This window comes from Anabrus simplex, chromosome 7 (genome assembly GCF_040414725.1).
Source record: "Anabrus simplex isolate iqAnaSimp1 chromosome 7, ASM4041472v1, whole genome shotgun sequence".
NCBI classification, from domain to species: domain Eukaryota; kingdom Metazoa; phylum Arthropoda; class Insecta; order Orthoptera; family Tettigoniidae; genus Anabrus; species Anabrus simplex.
Window position 1 is genome coordinate 171,829,663 of NC_090271.1, and position 16,256 is coordinate 171,845,918.

At 41.7% G+C, this 16,256-nt stretch overlaps 1 protein-coding gene across 1 annotated transcript in view; it reads right to left on the bottom strand.

Moving 5' to 3' along the window:
• Positions 1-16,256, bottom strand: part of Tg (Transglutaminase) — a 209,076-nt gene that overhangs the window by 40,191 nt on the left and 152,629 nt on the right. The window contains exon 2 of the mRNA XM_067151446.2: positions 5,819-6,037. Within this exon, the coding sequence (XP_067007547.1) occupies positions 5,819-6,037 (219 nt within the window). The remainder of the gene's footprint in view (positions 1-5,818; positions 6,038-16,256) is intronic.

Genomic DNA, 16,256 nt, shown 5'->3' on the forward strand with positions numbered 1-16,256 from the left:
TGGGGTAACTTCCAACAACAATCAAAAGTGACTAGTGGCTTCGGCTGAGTCAACTAATTCATCTTCCCGAGGCTCAGCCCCTGGTAAGCAGATCGAAAATTCTGGGAACGTTCAATCTGCTAATCTGTCCTTTGAATGCCCCAAAGAGTGTCTTAAGATTGCGGCGGATACCCCTGCACCTGTTCCTTTCCTTAAGATTGAGGTAAATAACGAACCTATAACAGCTCTATTAGATTCAGGCAGTGTTTGTTCCATTATTTCGGCTGAATGGTACTCGAAATTGAAGTCTGTTTGTAACCTACCTGTCTATGACTCTTCTCCTGTGAAATGTGTTTCTGCTAATACATCTCCATTAGAAATTCTAGGTTCCTTACTGGTCAAAATTCGTATTTTTAAATTTACATGGAAAATTAAATTGTTTGTGGCCAAGCAATTGTCTTGCCCCATTATATTGGGAGCTGACTTTATTTCTCACACTGGTCTTGTGCTCGATCTCCAGTCTAGGTCGTGCACATTCAAATTTGCTTCTAGTTGTAAAATTCCACTATTAAAGTGTAATTCTGTGTCATGTTCTTCTATTTCGCCTACCCAGGATGAGATGTTGTTAGACCTTAGACATCTACCTGAGGAGCAGGCTGATAGTATTCGCAAACTGTGTCAGTCGTTTCCCGAGGTATTCTCTGATACTCTTGGCGTTACTGACCTGATCGAATACAAAATTGAGGTCACGGATTCGATTCCTGTCCGTTTTCCACCGTATAGGCTATCCCCACCTAAAATGAAGGCTCTGAAAGAAATCATCGATCAGATGTTGAAGGATGGTATTATTAGGCCCTCTAAGTCAGCGTATTCTTCGCCTATTTTTCTAGTCCCGAAACCCCAAGGGGGCTTCAGGCCTGTAATTGACTACAGGGCTCTCAATCGGAAGGTGGTGTTACAATCTGTGCCCCTTCCCGACCTTCATTCTTGCTTTTCATGGTTTCGTAAGGCCAAGTTCTTTACTATCTTGGACTTGAATCAGGCCTATAATCAAATTCCCCTTGCCGAAGAGTCTAAACACCTTACAGCGTTTGCCACGGACTGGAATTTATACGAATACAACCGCGTGCCTTTCGGGCTCCCCACGGGGGCAGCTGTGCTCACTAGGCTACTAGATAGGGTCTTCTCCGACATCAAATTCGAGTACTTATATCACTACTTGGATGATGTCGTCGTGTTTTCGGAGACCTTCGAAGAACATCTAGATCATCTGCGAGAAGTTCTGAATCGCCTTCGTAAGGCTGGGTTAACTGTCAAGTTGTCCAAGGTCGCTTTTGCTAAGCCCTCTATGTCATTCCTAGGGCATATTGTGTCACCTGATGGTGTAGCAGTCGATCATTCTAGAACACAGGCCATCCGTGATTTTAAACCTCCCAAGGACATTAAAGGTATCGCCAGGTTCATTGATATGGTGAATTTCTTCAGAAAGTTCATTCCTAACTTTGCTAATAGAGCGGCGCCCTTAAACCTTCTTCGTAGGAAAGGCATCAAATTCGAGTGGGGACCATCTCAACAAGCCGCTTTTGAAGACCTTAAATTAGCTCTCTGTAATGCCCCTGTACTTGCTATGCCTGATTTCTCGAAGAAATTCATCGTCCAAACGGACGCGTCGTCGTCGGCGGTAGCGGCAGTCCTTCTTCAAGAGACTGAACTAGGGAGGCGACCCATCGCCTATGCATCTAGGACTCTATCGGCTCAAGAAGCCAAGTATTCCATCTATGAGCTCGAAGGGTTGGCAGTCTTATTTGCCTTAGAAAAGTTCCGTCTCTATCTGGAACATGTCAAATTCGACCTGGAGACAGATAATCAAGCATTAAGCTGGGTCTTAGGTAGGCCGCGTCGTACTGGTCGTATAGCCCGTTGGGCCATCCGTATTTCTGCCTTCCAATTCAATGTCAGGCATATCCGAGGTACCGAAAATGTTGTCGCTGATGGACTCAGCCGTATGTTTTCAGGCGACGTTGAGAACCATGAACAGGTCGACAGTCCATCACCTCCCGAGTCCATGCTATCTGAGGTGAATGCCATCCTAACAGATGTTCCCATGCTGTTTAGGGATATCGAGAAATACCAACGTGAAGATCCGACGCTGGCTCCGATAATGGAAACCCTTTCTTCTGGGGAACATGTTGTCCCTTATGTTCTGAGGAATGGAGTTCTATGTTGCCCTTCGAGGCATGATAAGATGATGAAAGTTGTTGTTCCAGCGGTTCTTGTACCTATGATCTTCAAGTATTATCATGAGACCCCATTAGGAGGGCATCTTGGTATCTTTAAAACTCGTGAAAAGATTCGTGATATGTTCATCTGGAAGGGTATGGACGGTGAAATCCGTGAATTAGTAAAGGCATGTAAATCCTGTTTGCTTAGTAAACCGACCATGTCCACTAAGGTAGGTCTTTTGTCTTCTCATCAAGCGTCGCGCCCCATGGAACGTCTGTATATTGATTATGTGGGACGCTTCCCCCAGTCAAAGGGGAATGCCAACAAGTTCATCTTTGTATGTGTAGATGGTTTTACTAGATTTTCCTGGTTATTTCCGACTAAGCTGGCTACCGCTCAGTCCACCATTTCTTATCTTAATACTATCTTTGCTTCTTTTGGTCCTTGTCAATACATAGTTTCTGATAATGCTAAGGCTTTTACATCTAATTTATTTCGTAAATTCTGTTTTGACTTATCCATCTCTCATGTAACTACTTCTGCTTATTACCCTCAACCATCTCTGGCTGAACGGGTTAACCGTAATCTCAGGTCCGCACTCATTGCCTATCATCATGAAGATCCTTCCAGGTGGGACACGTCCCTGCATTGGATAGCTTTTGCTTTGAATTCAGCGGTTCATGAATCTCACAAGTTCACTCCTGCTTCTTTAATGTTCAAGTTTGTTCCCAACTCGCCGCTCTCTAACCTCTGGTCTCTGAATGACATTCTACCCGAGATAATAGATCCGGACAGCATTAAAGATCTTTGGAAGAAGGCTAAAGCCAATCTTAAAGTGTCTCATGAAAAGGTTAGGGAAAGGTATGATCGTGGACGGAGACCCACCCCTTTGAAGGTAGGTGACCAGGTTATGGTCAAAAATTTTGTTCCCGCGGGCAAGCTTGCCCCCAGATTTCATGGGCCTTGTATCATTCTCGATTTTCTTACGCCGGTTACCTTATTGTTAAGTAATCCAGCCACCGAGAGGATATTTAGGGTTCACCTGTCCCAGGTGAAACCGGTGTAATTTTGTGTTAACTTGCTTCATATTATTTTGAAAGGATATGAAGGTTATATTTTTTGAGTTTCACTTTTATGGCATTCTGCCCCTTCTATAATATTTTGGTTTTAGATGTAAGCCTTTTGTAAAACCCGCCCCGATCCGTTAAACTGCCATCCTGTTCTTGCCACGGCCATTACCACGCTCCCGTCTCCTGCTCCACCTTACACTGTGGCTTAATAAGATTAAATGCCACGGATATCTACACGCCGCTGGCCCCTCAACCTCTCCATAATGCCTGTGCCTTCAAAAAGACGATGGTCCAACACAATTCTGCCGCCTAGCCTTAATGTTTCAGTGCCCCCGCAGCCGCGCAGCGCCGTGCAGCAACTGGGGAGGGGGATGGGCCCCCTCCTCTCCAGCGAGGACGACATGTGCACGGCGAGCCGGAGCGCTCCTCCCGGCCAAGGCTGATGTGCGGCGCACGTCCTGCTAGTGGCCCGCAGCCTGTATATGTTCACCGCGGGCGCGGCGTGTTTCAACACTCTGCTCCCCTCATAGTGCGGGCGAGCGGTATCTCAGGGTACTTAAGGGGTCCGAGCGGCCTCCTTTTGGACGCAAGCTGCAACGGCCGGTCCGGCCATCCAACTTCATCAACATCAACTACATGGACAGTTACTATAAGAGATAACTACATTTGGGAATTCAACAGCAATATCTGATGGACATTGCAAATTTTTCCTTCACTTTTAAGTAGTAAAAGCTTATCTTCAGAAATTCAACTTCTATAAACCTAAAGACTTCACTTCACCTCCAACAACAAAATTTTGGAACCGAATTAAGAAAATTTCTCAAATACTGCTGCAAGTTATCTTAATATCAACATCATAACTTGGAACTTATTTTCAAACAGAAGTTTATGTTCTTCTGTGTTACCCCGTGGAGGAACTTTTGGGGGGGGAGGTCTGTACCGGGCGGTACACCTCCACACCGTTTATTTAAAAGTTGCGCCAGTTGAAACTCCTCTTCTGGAGGAAGTCTGAACTTTATCTACGGTCTTAATTTCCAAATTTCTCAGAAGATGTCACTACCTGGAAATTTTGAGTTTGTGAACTGTGTCATTTTCGACCTACTTTTGTCTTGCTTGTATTAAGAAGTGTGAACTTTCTCTTCTAGAGGACACTACTGAAGATCAACAATAGTGCACCCTAGTGCGGAGTCAAAGAACTATTTTGTTGGAGAAAATTTAGTTTCAGGAGTTTGTTCTTTGTTAAATTTCTTTCTGTCATTGTTTAAGTTGGCAATATTTACCCCTTTCTTCCCCTTGTTTTGAATGTATCCAATCACGAATTTCTTCAATTAATTTCTGACCAATCTGGTGTATCTTTCCCCAACTTGAATTTGTTGCGGGGTCCTACCCAATAAAATCTTTGTGGGAGGGTGTTTTCTTTCCCCTAACGCCTAGAACTTTCTGCGAGAGTATTTAAACTGCTGATTTTAGGCTCTCCGGGCCACTTCTGTTCCATCTTTCAGTGTATTAAGTACATAGCAGGAGGCGGGAAGCGCCTCTTTCCTCGGCAGCGGTCAACAATAAGGTAATGGCCGATTAATAATTTTTTTTCTTTGCCAGCTCAGCAGTTTAACTTTCGGGGCAGGTTCTAAGCGTTCCCCTAGGTAACCTTTTCCTAAAATGTAACTTCTCTTTTCTTCTATTCTCTTGTAAAGCGACATATTGGGATAGAGAGTGTTAACCCTCTCGAGCTCCCACTCACATTGTTTGAGGTGAACTTATTTTTCGCAACCTATTCTTCAGTAATGTAAGTTAGCAGTTTCTTAAGTCACCTCGGTAGTATGGGATTAGCCCTTGCATCAGTGGCCTTAGAGCCAAAGTAGGTCTTAAAGACAAAGTGTATTAGGAGTGCAAGTTCGCCTCCTCTCAAATTGTGATTTTAGAGGTCATGTATTAACTTTCTTGTCATTTAACAGACCTCAGTAGATTGGGTATTTTGCTCCTGTGTATATGTCCTTGGAGGACGGCTTAAAGGTGGAGTTCGGAATGGCCTATGATAGGCTTGTATTTTAAGGGGAAGTTGCCCTTTTGAAAATTGTGTTTCTGCCTCAAGGAGGCTTTTGGATGTAATTGGAAGCCGGTGTTTCTGGCATGTTTGGGGGTTTTCGGCCCCTTTGTTGTATGGTGTTCATTGTAAGGTTGGGCTCATGGCTCAAGAATTATGTTTCTGACCTTTTGAAGCCCCAAATGGGGTACCTATGTAAATGTAATTGACAATCGTATTTTGGCTACTAAGTACCTGTTCAATTTGTTGTTACCTAATTTTGAAAAGAAAATATAACCTTGTTAAATTTTAAAATTAATTTCACTTTAGTAGCTTGAGACCCCTTCACCACCCAGCACCTTCTTTCATGCATAACTACCACCAAAAACGGTAACAATGATCATAAGAGACTGATCTCCAGTGTTTCCCAACAAAAATTACCTCCTACAAACTATTTGAAGTAGATTAAAATGACTCAAGACTACGGTCGACACTACTGTATGTTGGCATGTATTTCACTCACCTACTACAGTGAAGATAAAGGAAATTGCATCCTTCTCAGCATTATATGCCCTGCTGAGTGTAATGCTGATCTTAAAGTCCTGTCCTCGACGCACTATCAGCCTAGGATCCTTCTCTCTTTCCATGAGATCAAACTGTGAAGTATGATGATGTAGTCCATTCTCTGACAGGCAAAGGTCTACTGAGCGCACCACTAGCACCTCAAGTTGTCCCTCCACATCTGAAACACAAAATACAAAACTTCATGTCTAACACTTTCAAAGGGCTAATAGAGAGAGAGCTTATTTGCCTTTGAGAAGTAATTTACTATTTAATGTAAGCTTCTGCTTATATAAACAGTAAATGTTCTCCAATTGAGGAATAATGTACAGCGATTGTAATTCTTCTTTAACTGTGAGAAAAATACTTTGATATTTTAATTACAATTTTTTTCACTTGATTCACCAAATTCATCATTACCTATGAGATGACAAAGAGATCATTACTTTACTGCCATCTTGGGGGTCCAAAGATCCCATTTGAGATGAAACTGAGGAAGATGGTTTGGCTACTGCCAAGGCAGTATAACAACTGGTATAACAAAATATTAAACTAATGTGAACAAGAGGTGGATGGGTTATGAGATAAGCATCATCAAAGCATTTTCTTCAGAATGGATTAATAAGCTGAATTGGGCAATGGTGGTATTCAAATTCATCTGTTTCACAATAAATTACCGGTGTTATAAGAGGAAGAATAGTAGCAACCATGGCTGATGTTCAAATGTATTGTGCTACCTAATATGTATTTTTATGAATTATAGTAATAATAATAATAATAATAATAATAATAATAATAATAATAATAATAATGAAGAAGTTTGTTTATCATCTCTTCAAATGACATTGATTTTAAGAGGCGCTGAGGTGCCGGTTTTGTCCCCTGGAGTTCTTTAACATTCTGGAAACGAGTGACCTGAGTTTTCATATTTAAACAACCTCAAATGCCACATACAGTAGGCCCAGGCTACCTCAGCCGGGATTGAACCTACTATTTTGAGAATAGAGGAACAATTATTATTATTATTATTATTATTATTATTATTATTATTATTATTATTATTATTATTATTATTATTATTATTATTATTATTATTATTATTATTATTATTATTATTATTTTATTAACGATTCATTATTATTAAATGTACATTAATTTTAAAACTATAACTCATACCATGTTCAAAACATTTTAAGGTACCCATACCTGTATTTTACATGCTCTTTAGTAATTTGATTCAACTATATTTTAGACTTCATTGTTCACTTTATTTAACTTTATGTGAGAAAAGTGACGATTACTTTTTATCAGCAATCATTTGGAAAATTTTTCATAACCGACGATCTAAACAAAAAGCGATACCCGTAGCGTACCTTCTATTGAATCATATTTACAATTTAAAAAATACAGCTTTGTTAATTTACAACAGGTACCAATATGTAAGAAATAATTCAAATAATACCGAGTAAGTTGGCCGTGCGGTGGGTTCGAACCCCACTGATGGCAGCCCTGAGGATTGTTTTCGTGGTTTCCCATTTGCACACAGGTAAATGCTGGGGCTGAGCATTAATTAAGCCACGGCTGCTCTCTTCCCACTCCTAGCCCTTTCCCATCCCATGTTCGTCATAAGAACTATCTGTCATCTGCTGAAAGATATAAAATAGCAGGGAGGGATTCAGTTAGGTGGAAATGTAGTAAGGAGTCTGGCCTATGCTGACGACTTGGTCTTTGTGGCAGATTGTGCCGAAAGCCTGCAGTCTAATATCTTGGAACATGAAAAGAGGTGCAGTGAGTATGGTATGAAAATTAGCCTCTCAAAGACTAAACTGAAATTCAACAGAATTGAATGTCAGATTGGTGATACAAAGCTAGAACAGGTCGATAATTTCAAGTATTTAGGTTGTGTGTTCTCCCAGGATGGTAATATAGTAAGTGAAATTGAATCAAGGTGTTGTAAAGCTAATGCAGTGAGCTCGCAGTTGCGATCAACAGTATTCCGTAAGAAGGAAGTCAGCTCACAGACGATATCTTTACATCGGTCTGTTTTCAGACCAACTTTGCTTTACGGGAGCGAAAGCTGGATGGACTCATGATATCTTATTCATAAGTTAGAAGTTACAGACATGAAAGTAGCAAGAACGATTGCTGGTACAAACAGGTGGGAACAATGGCTGGAGGGTGCTCGGAATGAGGAGATAAAGGCTAATTTAGGAATGAACTCGATGGATGAAGCTGTGCGCATAAACCGGCTTCGGTAGTGGGGTCATGTGAGGTGAATGGAGGAGGATAGGTTACCTAGTAGAATAATGGACTTTGTTATGGAGGGTAAGAGAAGTAGAGGTAGACCAAGACGACGATGGTTAGACTCGGTCTCTAACGATTTAAAGATAAGAGGTATAGAACTAAATGAGGCCACAACACTAGTTGCAAATCGAGGATTGTGGCGACGTTTAGTAAATTCACAGAGGCTTGCAGACTGAATGCTGAAAGGCATAACAGTCTGTAATGATAATGTATGTATGTATGTATGTATGTATGTATGTATGACCTATCTGTGTCGGTGCAACGTAAAGCAACTTGTAAAACCGCCTTGACATCCCGTGCAAGTCACTGGGAAGATTGACTTGTTGCTCCTCCTGTGCAGATGTGACAATGAATGTCGAATCTTCCAAGAAAGCTCTATATCTTCTATTAATCCACCCTTGTGTGTCTATTCGGTACTGGACCCTGATCTCCCTGTGGGTGGGGGCAGTAGAATAACACCCACGGTATCCCCTGCCTGCCATAAGAGGCGACTTAAAGGGGCCCCTGGGGCTCTCAACTTGGGAGCGTGGGTTGACGATCACAGGGCCCTGATCTGAGTCCTGGCTTTATTTCCACTTACTTGTGTCAGGCTCCTCACTTTCATCTATCCTATCCGACCTCCCTCGTTCTTTTTCGACCCCGAGGATAGGTTGTAAGGCCTAGGGAGTGTTTCATTTTAACGCCCTTCGTGGCCCTTGCCTTTTTTGGCCGATACCTTTATTTTTCGAAGTGTCGGATCCCTGTCATTTTTTCTCTCTGATTAGTGCTATATACAGGATGGTTGCCCAGTTGTACTTCCTCTTAAAACAAAAATCACCACAACTAGAACCCGAACCCCTGTTCTCAAACGACAACATAGAGTTAGGACGAAATCTTGCTTCAGGAATTAATGGTTCCCTGTACCGTACTTGCAAAGTAACTCAAAGATGTATGTCTATTAAAATGCAAAGTATGGAAGCATAACTGTGACAGTTATCGTGTTCCGGTTATTTTTGGGTACCCCTGCTTGTGAAGCCGGTTTAAGAAGCCTCTCTCTAACCTTCACTATAAACGTTGTCTCGCTTTGCTTGTGGGCATAAAGAAGACTGGAGCTGCACGTTTTATTTAGGAACTTTGCTCCAGCACGACCAGCCAGTCTCGTGACTCATGGCTAATTCATTCATTTTTTTCTTCCATCTACATACTTTTGGATACTCCGAGTGTACAGGCGTAATCAGAAACTTTGATTGGGGGAGGATGATTATTTTTGGATCTTTGTTGAGTTTTATTGATACAACAGTAGGTATCTGTCCTCTGTGGACCAGCGGTAGTGCGTTCAGTATTGGCAAGATTTCGGTTCGGGTTAAAACCCTAGCAGGAGTCGAATTTTTGAAGGGCGAAAAAATATTTCTTCTGTACATGTAGTACAATATCGACATGTAAAGTATCTCTAATGAGATATTATGTTTTCCTGACAAAAATAATCAAAACTCAGGTTCCCCAGGTCGCCCAACAGAGTTCTGGTTTCTCTGCCATCTGGTAGAGTAAAACGGAACGTCGAAACTGACACCCAGGCAGTATAAATGGCGTCAAATCAAAACGCCTGCACACGGTAGCTGAGGCATTCCATTATTATTATTATTATTATTATTATTATTATTATTATTATTATTATTATTATTATTATTATTATTATTTCTATTTCCGCCTCCGTAGCGTAATGGTTAGCAGTATTAGCTGCCGTTCTTTCAGGGCTGGATTCGATTCCCGTTATTTTCATATTAATAATAATAATAATAATAATAATAATAATAATAATAATAATAAGAGTGAATAACAATTTTTGGGTATAGCCTATTTGTTTACTTTATTCATATTTTGTGTATGTTATAATGGGCAATCAGTTTTCACTAAAATGAAGTGTATTAATTGCCTGCAAAATTGTGTTTATGCGTTTGTTTTAGTTTTAAAAAATAGGGACGGGGTCGATTGATTTCACCAGATTTTCTGAGGAGTCCGTGAAAGAAGAAAAGGTTACGAACCCCTGCTACAAATTATAAAACAGGAGATACGACATAAAAATTAAATGCTGTGGTGGAAGGGTTATGTTTTCGTACTGCACTTCTTACCAGTTGGGAATGCGTTGTCTTCGTGGCAGAATCGGTAACGCTCGGATCGTCTTCGAGGGTCACAAATGGATTGACGGTTCGATTCCTACTCTGTGCTGAAAGTTCCAGAGATATTGCTTCAATGTACACATGGACGGCAGAGTGGGTCCCACTGGAATGATAACTCATATGTAATAACTAATAATAATCGCGAATGGCCTCTGGAGAGGCCTGGTGCATGTCTTTTTCTAGTAGACGGCCTATTAGGCGACCTGCATGCCTGTGAATATGAGGGCCCCACCTAGGATGATATCTAATGTTGGAATACGCCACACACACCCAGCCCCCGAGCCATTGGAATTGAGGTTAAAATCTCCGACCCGGCCGGGAATCGAACCCTGGGCCCTGTGAACCGAAGGCCAGTACGCTGACAATTCACCCAACGAGTCGGACACTCAAAGGTAATGTTAAGTATGGACGCTGTCTTAACTCCCAAACCTTTGAATAAAGGTCATAACGCAAAGCTTATTTATTTATTCCTGTAGTGGCAGCTAAATAAAAACACATTCTTTCGAAACGAGCATATATGTGAATATACCACATCCATTGAAGATCTAGTCAACAGTAACAAAAAATGTAACTGCCCAGGATTCGAATTCGTCTTTGGACAGTCTGGTTTCGAATCCATGGAGATGAGTGTTTTTGCCACTTTGGCTACAGTGAGGTCAAGTGTAAAGTCGGAAGTTCGACGTCTATACCGTTTCCATTCATGATCTTGATGTGCACTTTCTCATCTAAAAGTAAGTGTTACAGTTGTGAACCTTTATACGTTCATTAGATTTTCTATCATTAAACTGCAGTTGGTGTAAACGTTTATGTTCGTTGTATTCTCGAGCGTAAACTCAAAATATATCATCGTAATCCTGGACAGGAACAGCGACCGGTATTTTTAAGGTATCTATAAACTACAGGTTGCATAAAAATGGTAAGGGACTGGAGGGCCACTCTATTTAAGAAAGTCTTTTCAGGACTATTGTTTATGTGAACCACTCAGGCCACCGAGAGGGAAAATGCGGTACCCTTACCCCCACTCCCCTCTCATACAGTCCTGATGGGCCTTGACCTCTGCTCAGCCCGAAGGTCTGCAGATTACAAGTTGACGCGATGTCAGCGCGACGAATCCTCTTGGGCAATATTTTTGGTTCTGTAGACCGGGGGACGATAACTTACCGGGATACAGCTCCTCGATTGCTCTAAAATAGGCTGAATGGATCTCGAACCAGTGCTCAGATCCACGAAAAATACCTTACGTTGGCAGGAATTTAACCCAGGACCTCCGGGTAAGAGGCACACTCGTAAACCCTACCCACCGCAGGGCCGGGAAAAATACGGTAAGTGTCTCTTCTTATGTATCGGTACCGGTATGTATGTATGTATGTATGTATGTATGTATGTATGTATGTATGTATGTATGTATTGTACCATTCTGTTGGTTATAAGAATGGATATTTAACGCTGATAAAAGAATGCGCAACAGGACGCTAACTGTGAGGGCGTGATGCTATATGGAGAGCGGGAATCGAGAAGGGGATTCCCGAGGCAAGGCGTGGTCGTGTGCGATAAAGAAAGAATATAGGAGGAAGAAAGAAAGAGAGATGGGTGTTGTCTGGGGGAGAGACGTGCCACCTTAACAGAGAATTTCAGCGGGAACTGACAGGCTCACCACGCTATGGAAATTGAGGCATAACTCCTATATTTGAAGGTTTTACAAGAAAGTAATAGGTTGGGAATCGGTGACAGAATTTTCTGAAGCCATAGACACCTCAAAGTCTATCAATATATAGTTGAATAAAGAACTACGTGGGAGGCCGACTGCCGTGAGAAAATGTTTCGAGGCCACATGCCAATCTCAAGTTGTTTCCCGGGACTTCCCAGCGAGTCGCGTGGGTTCCTGGATTCTATAAGAGCAAGGAAGGTGGAAGGAGGTGATCAGTCCATGATAAGATCGCTGTCCGTGTGTGTCGCGTTCTGCTGATGCTCGCGCCAGAAACCTTTGTTTATGACAAAGATGGTGATTACTTTAATACGGTTGTGCCAATGTTTATTCAGTGAATCGGTGATTCATAAACTTTCCAGTAACTATTCAATCGCATGATTGTATTTAGACGCTTTACAAGTGAGGTCGCAAGTGCCTAATTAACTGACTGTAGACGATGCCGTACGTGTAGACTTCATCATGAAGAGGTACGGGTAACCACGCAAATATAGTGTGAGGTGCAGAAGAAGTGCAAGTATAAACTAAAGTCATTTATGCTATTCCTGCTATACGTATGGGTATGAATCAGTCAAGCATGAGATAGTGACAATTTGTTTGACTGATTAAGTTGTTGATTTCAGATAGTAGATTGCCTATATACATTCGTGCGCGATTACGTAGTTGAAGGGGAACGATGACTTTAACGTCGCGGATCGCCAGTACTGATTTTTGCATCGAAAATTAAAGAAAAGTACCGGGAATGCTGTGCTGTTAATAAATTAGGCATTTCATTCCAGTGAAGACTCGTGCTGTGTTTCGAGAGACGTGTGATACGAGACCTGCCGACCACAACCTCAAGAAGAAGGCCTCATGAACGAGTCATCCCTCAAGAAGACGGCTTCATGAACGAGCAACCCATGGAGACTGGACGCAGAGGATCGACCCAGGACCACATCGCTACCATGATGGGCTGAGCAGGCATTGCTTAACCCTGACGGAGGAAGAAAGAGGTCTCCAAGATGATAGATAAGTGAACAATAATTAATATATATGTGTAGGGTTGGGGGGTTGTTATGCAGAAATACGGTGATTAATTTGTAAAAATAGTAAGGAGTAGGATTACGGCCCATTAGGCCATTTATTAAGATATTTCCTTTATATAATTTAGGTTAGGTATACACAATTGTATTCTTTATTGTCTATAGGTAAGCAAGGATTAAGGTAGCATATGATAGTAGTCGTAGGGAAGCTTAGGCACGAGCTTAGATCAATGTTTCTTAGTGCCCGGCATCTGTCGATATCTGCTTGTATTTATAGGTTAATCATGATAGAGTACCCTTATGCTGGGAGGGGAATACGTCTGCACAATGTAGAGCACGTATGCGGCCTGGGTTTAATTGTTTACTCCATGTTTATATGGCGTTGGATTGAATGTGAGGGTAATGGGTATAACCCGTAGGCGATGTCACAGATATTTGCGACCCTTTGTACTATGTCAAGTTAGGGCTTGAACCCATGACTTGAGGGTTAACTGGAACACGTCGCATTAGGCGGACGGCGAGATGGATATGTATAACATGTGTAATACTCCAGGTGGTCGAATCGAGACCCAGGGCGGTCTGTCACGGACGTTGGATAGTGCAGACACGTATGTTGATTTCCTCACTCATTATTTGTGGCGATTCTCGTCATGTGTTGAGACAAGGTTAAGGTAGAGTAGAGCTCTGCATGTTTGAAACTGGGTTATGTTTTTGTTTTGTTTGTGTGAGGGTGCTTCACGGCCCAGGCCTTGGAGGTCGTTTACCTTGCCTGCACAGTGGGGAGGCTCGCAGCCATTTTTAAAATACAAGACGAGGGCTGGAATTCCTTCCCGCAGGCGAGACAAGCATGTGCGAGGGTACATTCATTCATCCCCTCTTTCTCTCATACTTTATTTAACTTTGTTTATAATGGTAGGGCGGTAGATGGAAATGAGGCACTAAGAAAACTTGTTTAAGACGTAAATTTTGTAAATATAATGTTTGTTTGAATGGACCTTGGTTCATATCCACAAAGGAGTGATATTTCATGCGAGATTAGAAAGATTATGTCTGTAGTCGTAGGTTTAAACTTATTATCTTGTGTGGGCATTTTCCCAAATATATGTGGGGATCTTTTAGTGGCGTTATTTCTGCATGACAAGTTCTCACCCTAGCATCATATACTTCATGTGCAGGTACAGCGTGGCTGTTCCGTATAAGAGCACATTTGTTTCTTGAGTTCACTTATATAGTCTCCACACGACAAACCAACCAGATAGCGAATAATTTTCTTTGTTTGATGTTTATCTTATTCATGATATGAGCCTGTTGGGCATCCATTTTAGCACGATTGGTGCAATAAATTGTAATATAAAGGAAAAGAAATGTTGAGTTAAGAATACACAACTTGTGCTCAAAACGTCAGTAGGTGCGTTTGTGTTCCTCATTTCGTAGTTTAATGTAGTATTGAGTTCCCCATGATCCTCTCGTCATATGAACCCAAATTATCGACCCTTCTCTGCCGATGGTAGCTGAGCTGGTGCCCGTATGCAAGAACAGAAGAACAGGTAGGTATCATCCTGCAGTATTAATGTGCCCTATAGGGTACATATAAAATGGCCCCCAAAGGCGTGTGGCGAGAGTATCATGAGGGAGGTTAACAATATCGCCGATAATGTACTAATTTGCTTTAGTTGTGTGTGATGGGTGTATAAGATGCTGACGCTACGAATATCCAAGTTAGGATACAAAACGTGGCTGAATGAGTAGATCATTAATTATGAGTTTTCTTTGGTAAGTGAGGAACCAGGACAGAGAAGCTAGAGTTTGGCATTGAATCTGTCCGAATCTTAGCGCATATGTAATAATGGCGAATATAGGTACAGGAGATTGTTGTCAAAAATAATGATAGGTTTTATTGATCTTTGTGAGGATGATTTTCTTTCAGATAAACCATTTTTATCCGATTACACCTTTATTTCGGTCAAAGTAAACAACATATTATTTGCATTTGGTCAAAATTTGTCAATTTTGTGGTTCATATGTATAGTGACAGAGCATAAGTTGATGGATAGAAATTTAATGAAACTTGGAGTCATGGTGTCGTGCGGAGAAAGACCTCAGATTTCTCTCCGGAAGGGTTGGCGTATTCTCATTGTAATAGAAATGTCGCTGACATTTGAAAGTTTTCGGGAGTTATTGATGGAGGAGTTAGGACAAGTCAAAGCGCAGATCGCTGAAGTCAGGGAGGAGCAAAAGGTCGAGTTAGAGACTCAGATAGCTGCCGTAAAATCACAGGTTACTGACGTAAGTGAAAAACAGATAAATAAAACTGAGGAGCAGTTAATAGGACTAGAAGCCCGTACGAAAGAACAATTAACGGCTTTAGAAGAGCACACGAATGCTAAATTAGATAGGTTGATGGCGGACAATCAGCAGACGCAGACGCGGCTTGGGGAATTAGATGAGAAAATAGAAAGCGTGCGCATTTGCTGCCTGGAAACCACAGAGGAATTGAGGAGGCAGGTGTCAAACATGGAAAACGTAACAGGGGAACAAATTGCTACATTGAAAAAAGTAGTGGGGACGCTAGAGGAAAGGACCCTTAATAATGAAGTTCTGGTAGAGAAGAAGTTAAAAGCATACACTGTGGACATAGATGAAATAAAGAGGGAGATAGATGAAACTAGCTCTGGCCTGGTATTGTTGGAAAAGAAGATGGATTCTAGGATAGGAGCAGTAAATGAGAAGGTAGCTGACAGGATGGAACGAATTGAAGAAAAGACGAAGGCAAAAATGATTAGTCTTGAAGATCGAGTAGAACAAACCGAGACGAAAGTGATTGCCCGAATGTCAGGGTTAGAACTTCAAGTAGGACAAATGAAGCAGCAACTAGAACAGAAAAATTCTTATGAGTATCAAGGAGGAAAAGGAGAAGGGGCGCTGATGTCATCAAACGAAATAAAGGTGCCGGTAGAGATTAAGGTAGAGGGCAATCCCCTAAGTGAGCCAGCGGCGGTTAACGAATCCTTGAATATACAGAAGCCAATGAGACCGAGTTCAATGCCGGAGAATGGCAATATCATTCCCGTGTATAATATAGTGAGATCAAACGAGGACAAACCTAAGAAGTTCTTAGCTAATGGCGAATGCACTCCCCGTTCATTTCTCAGGGAGATTGAAGAGTATATGGAAGATTGTCGGATACCTAAAGAGAAAAGACTTAGAACAGTA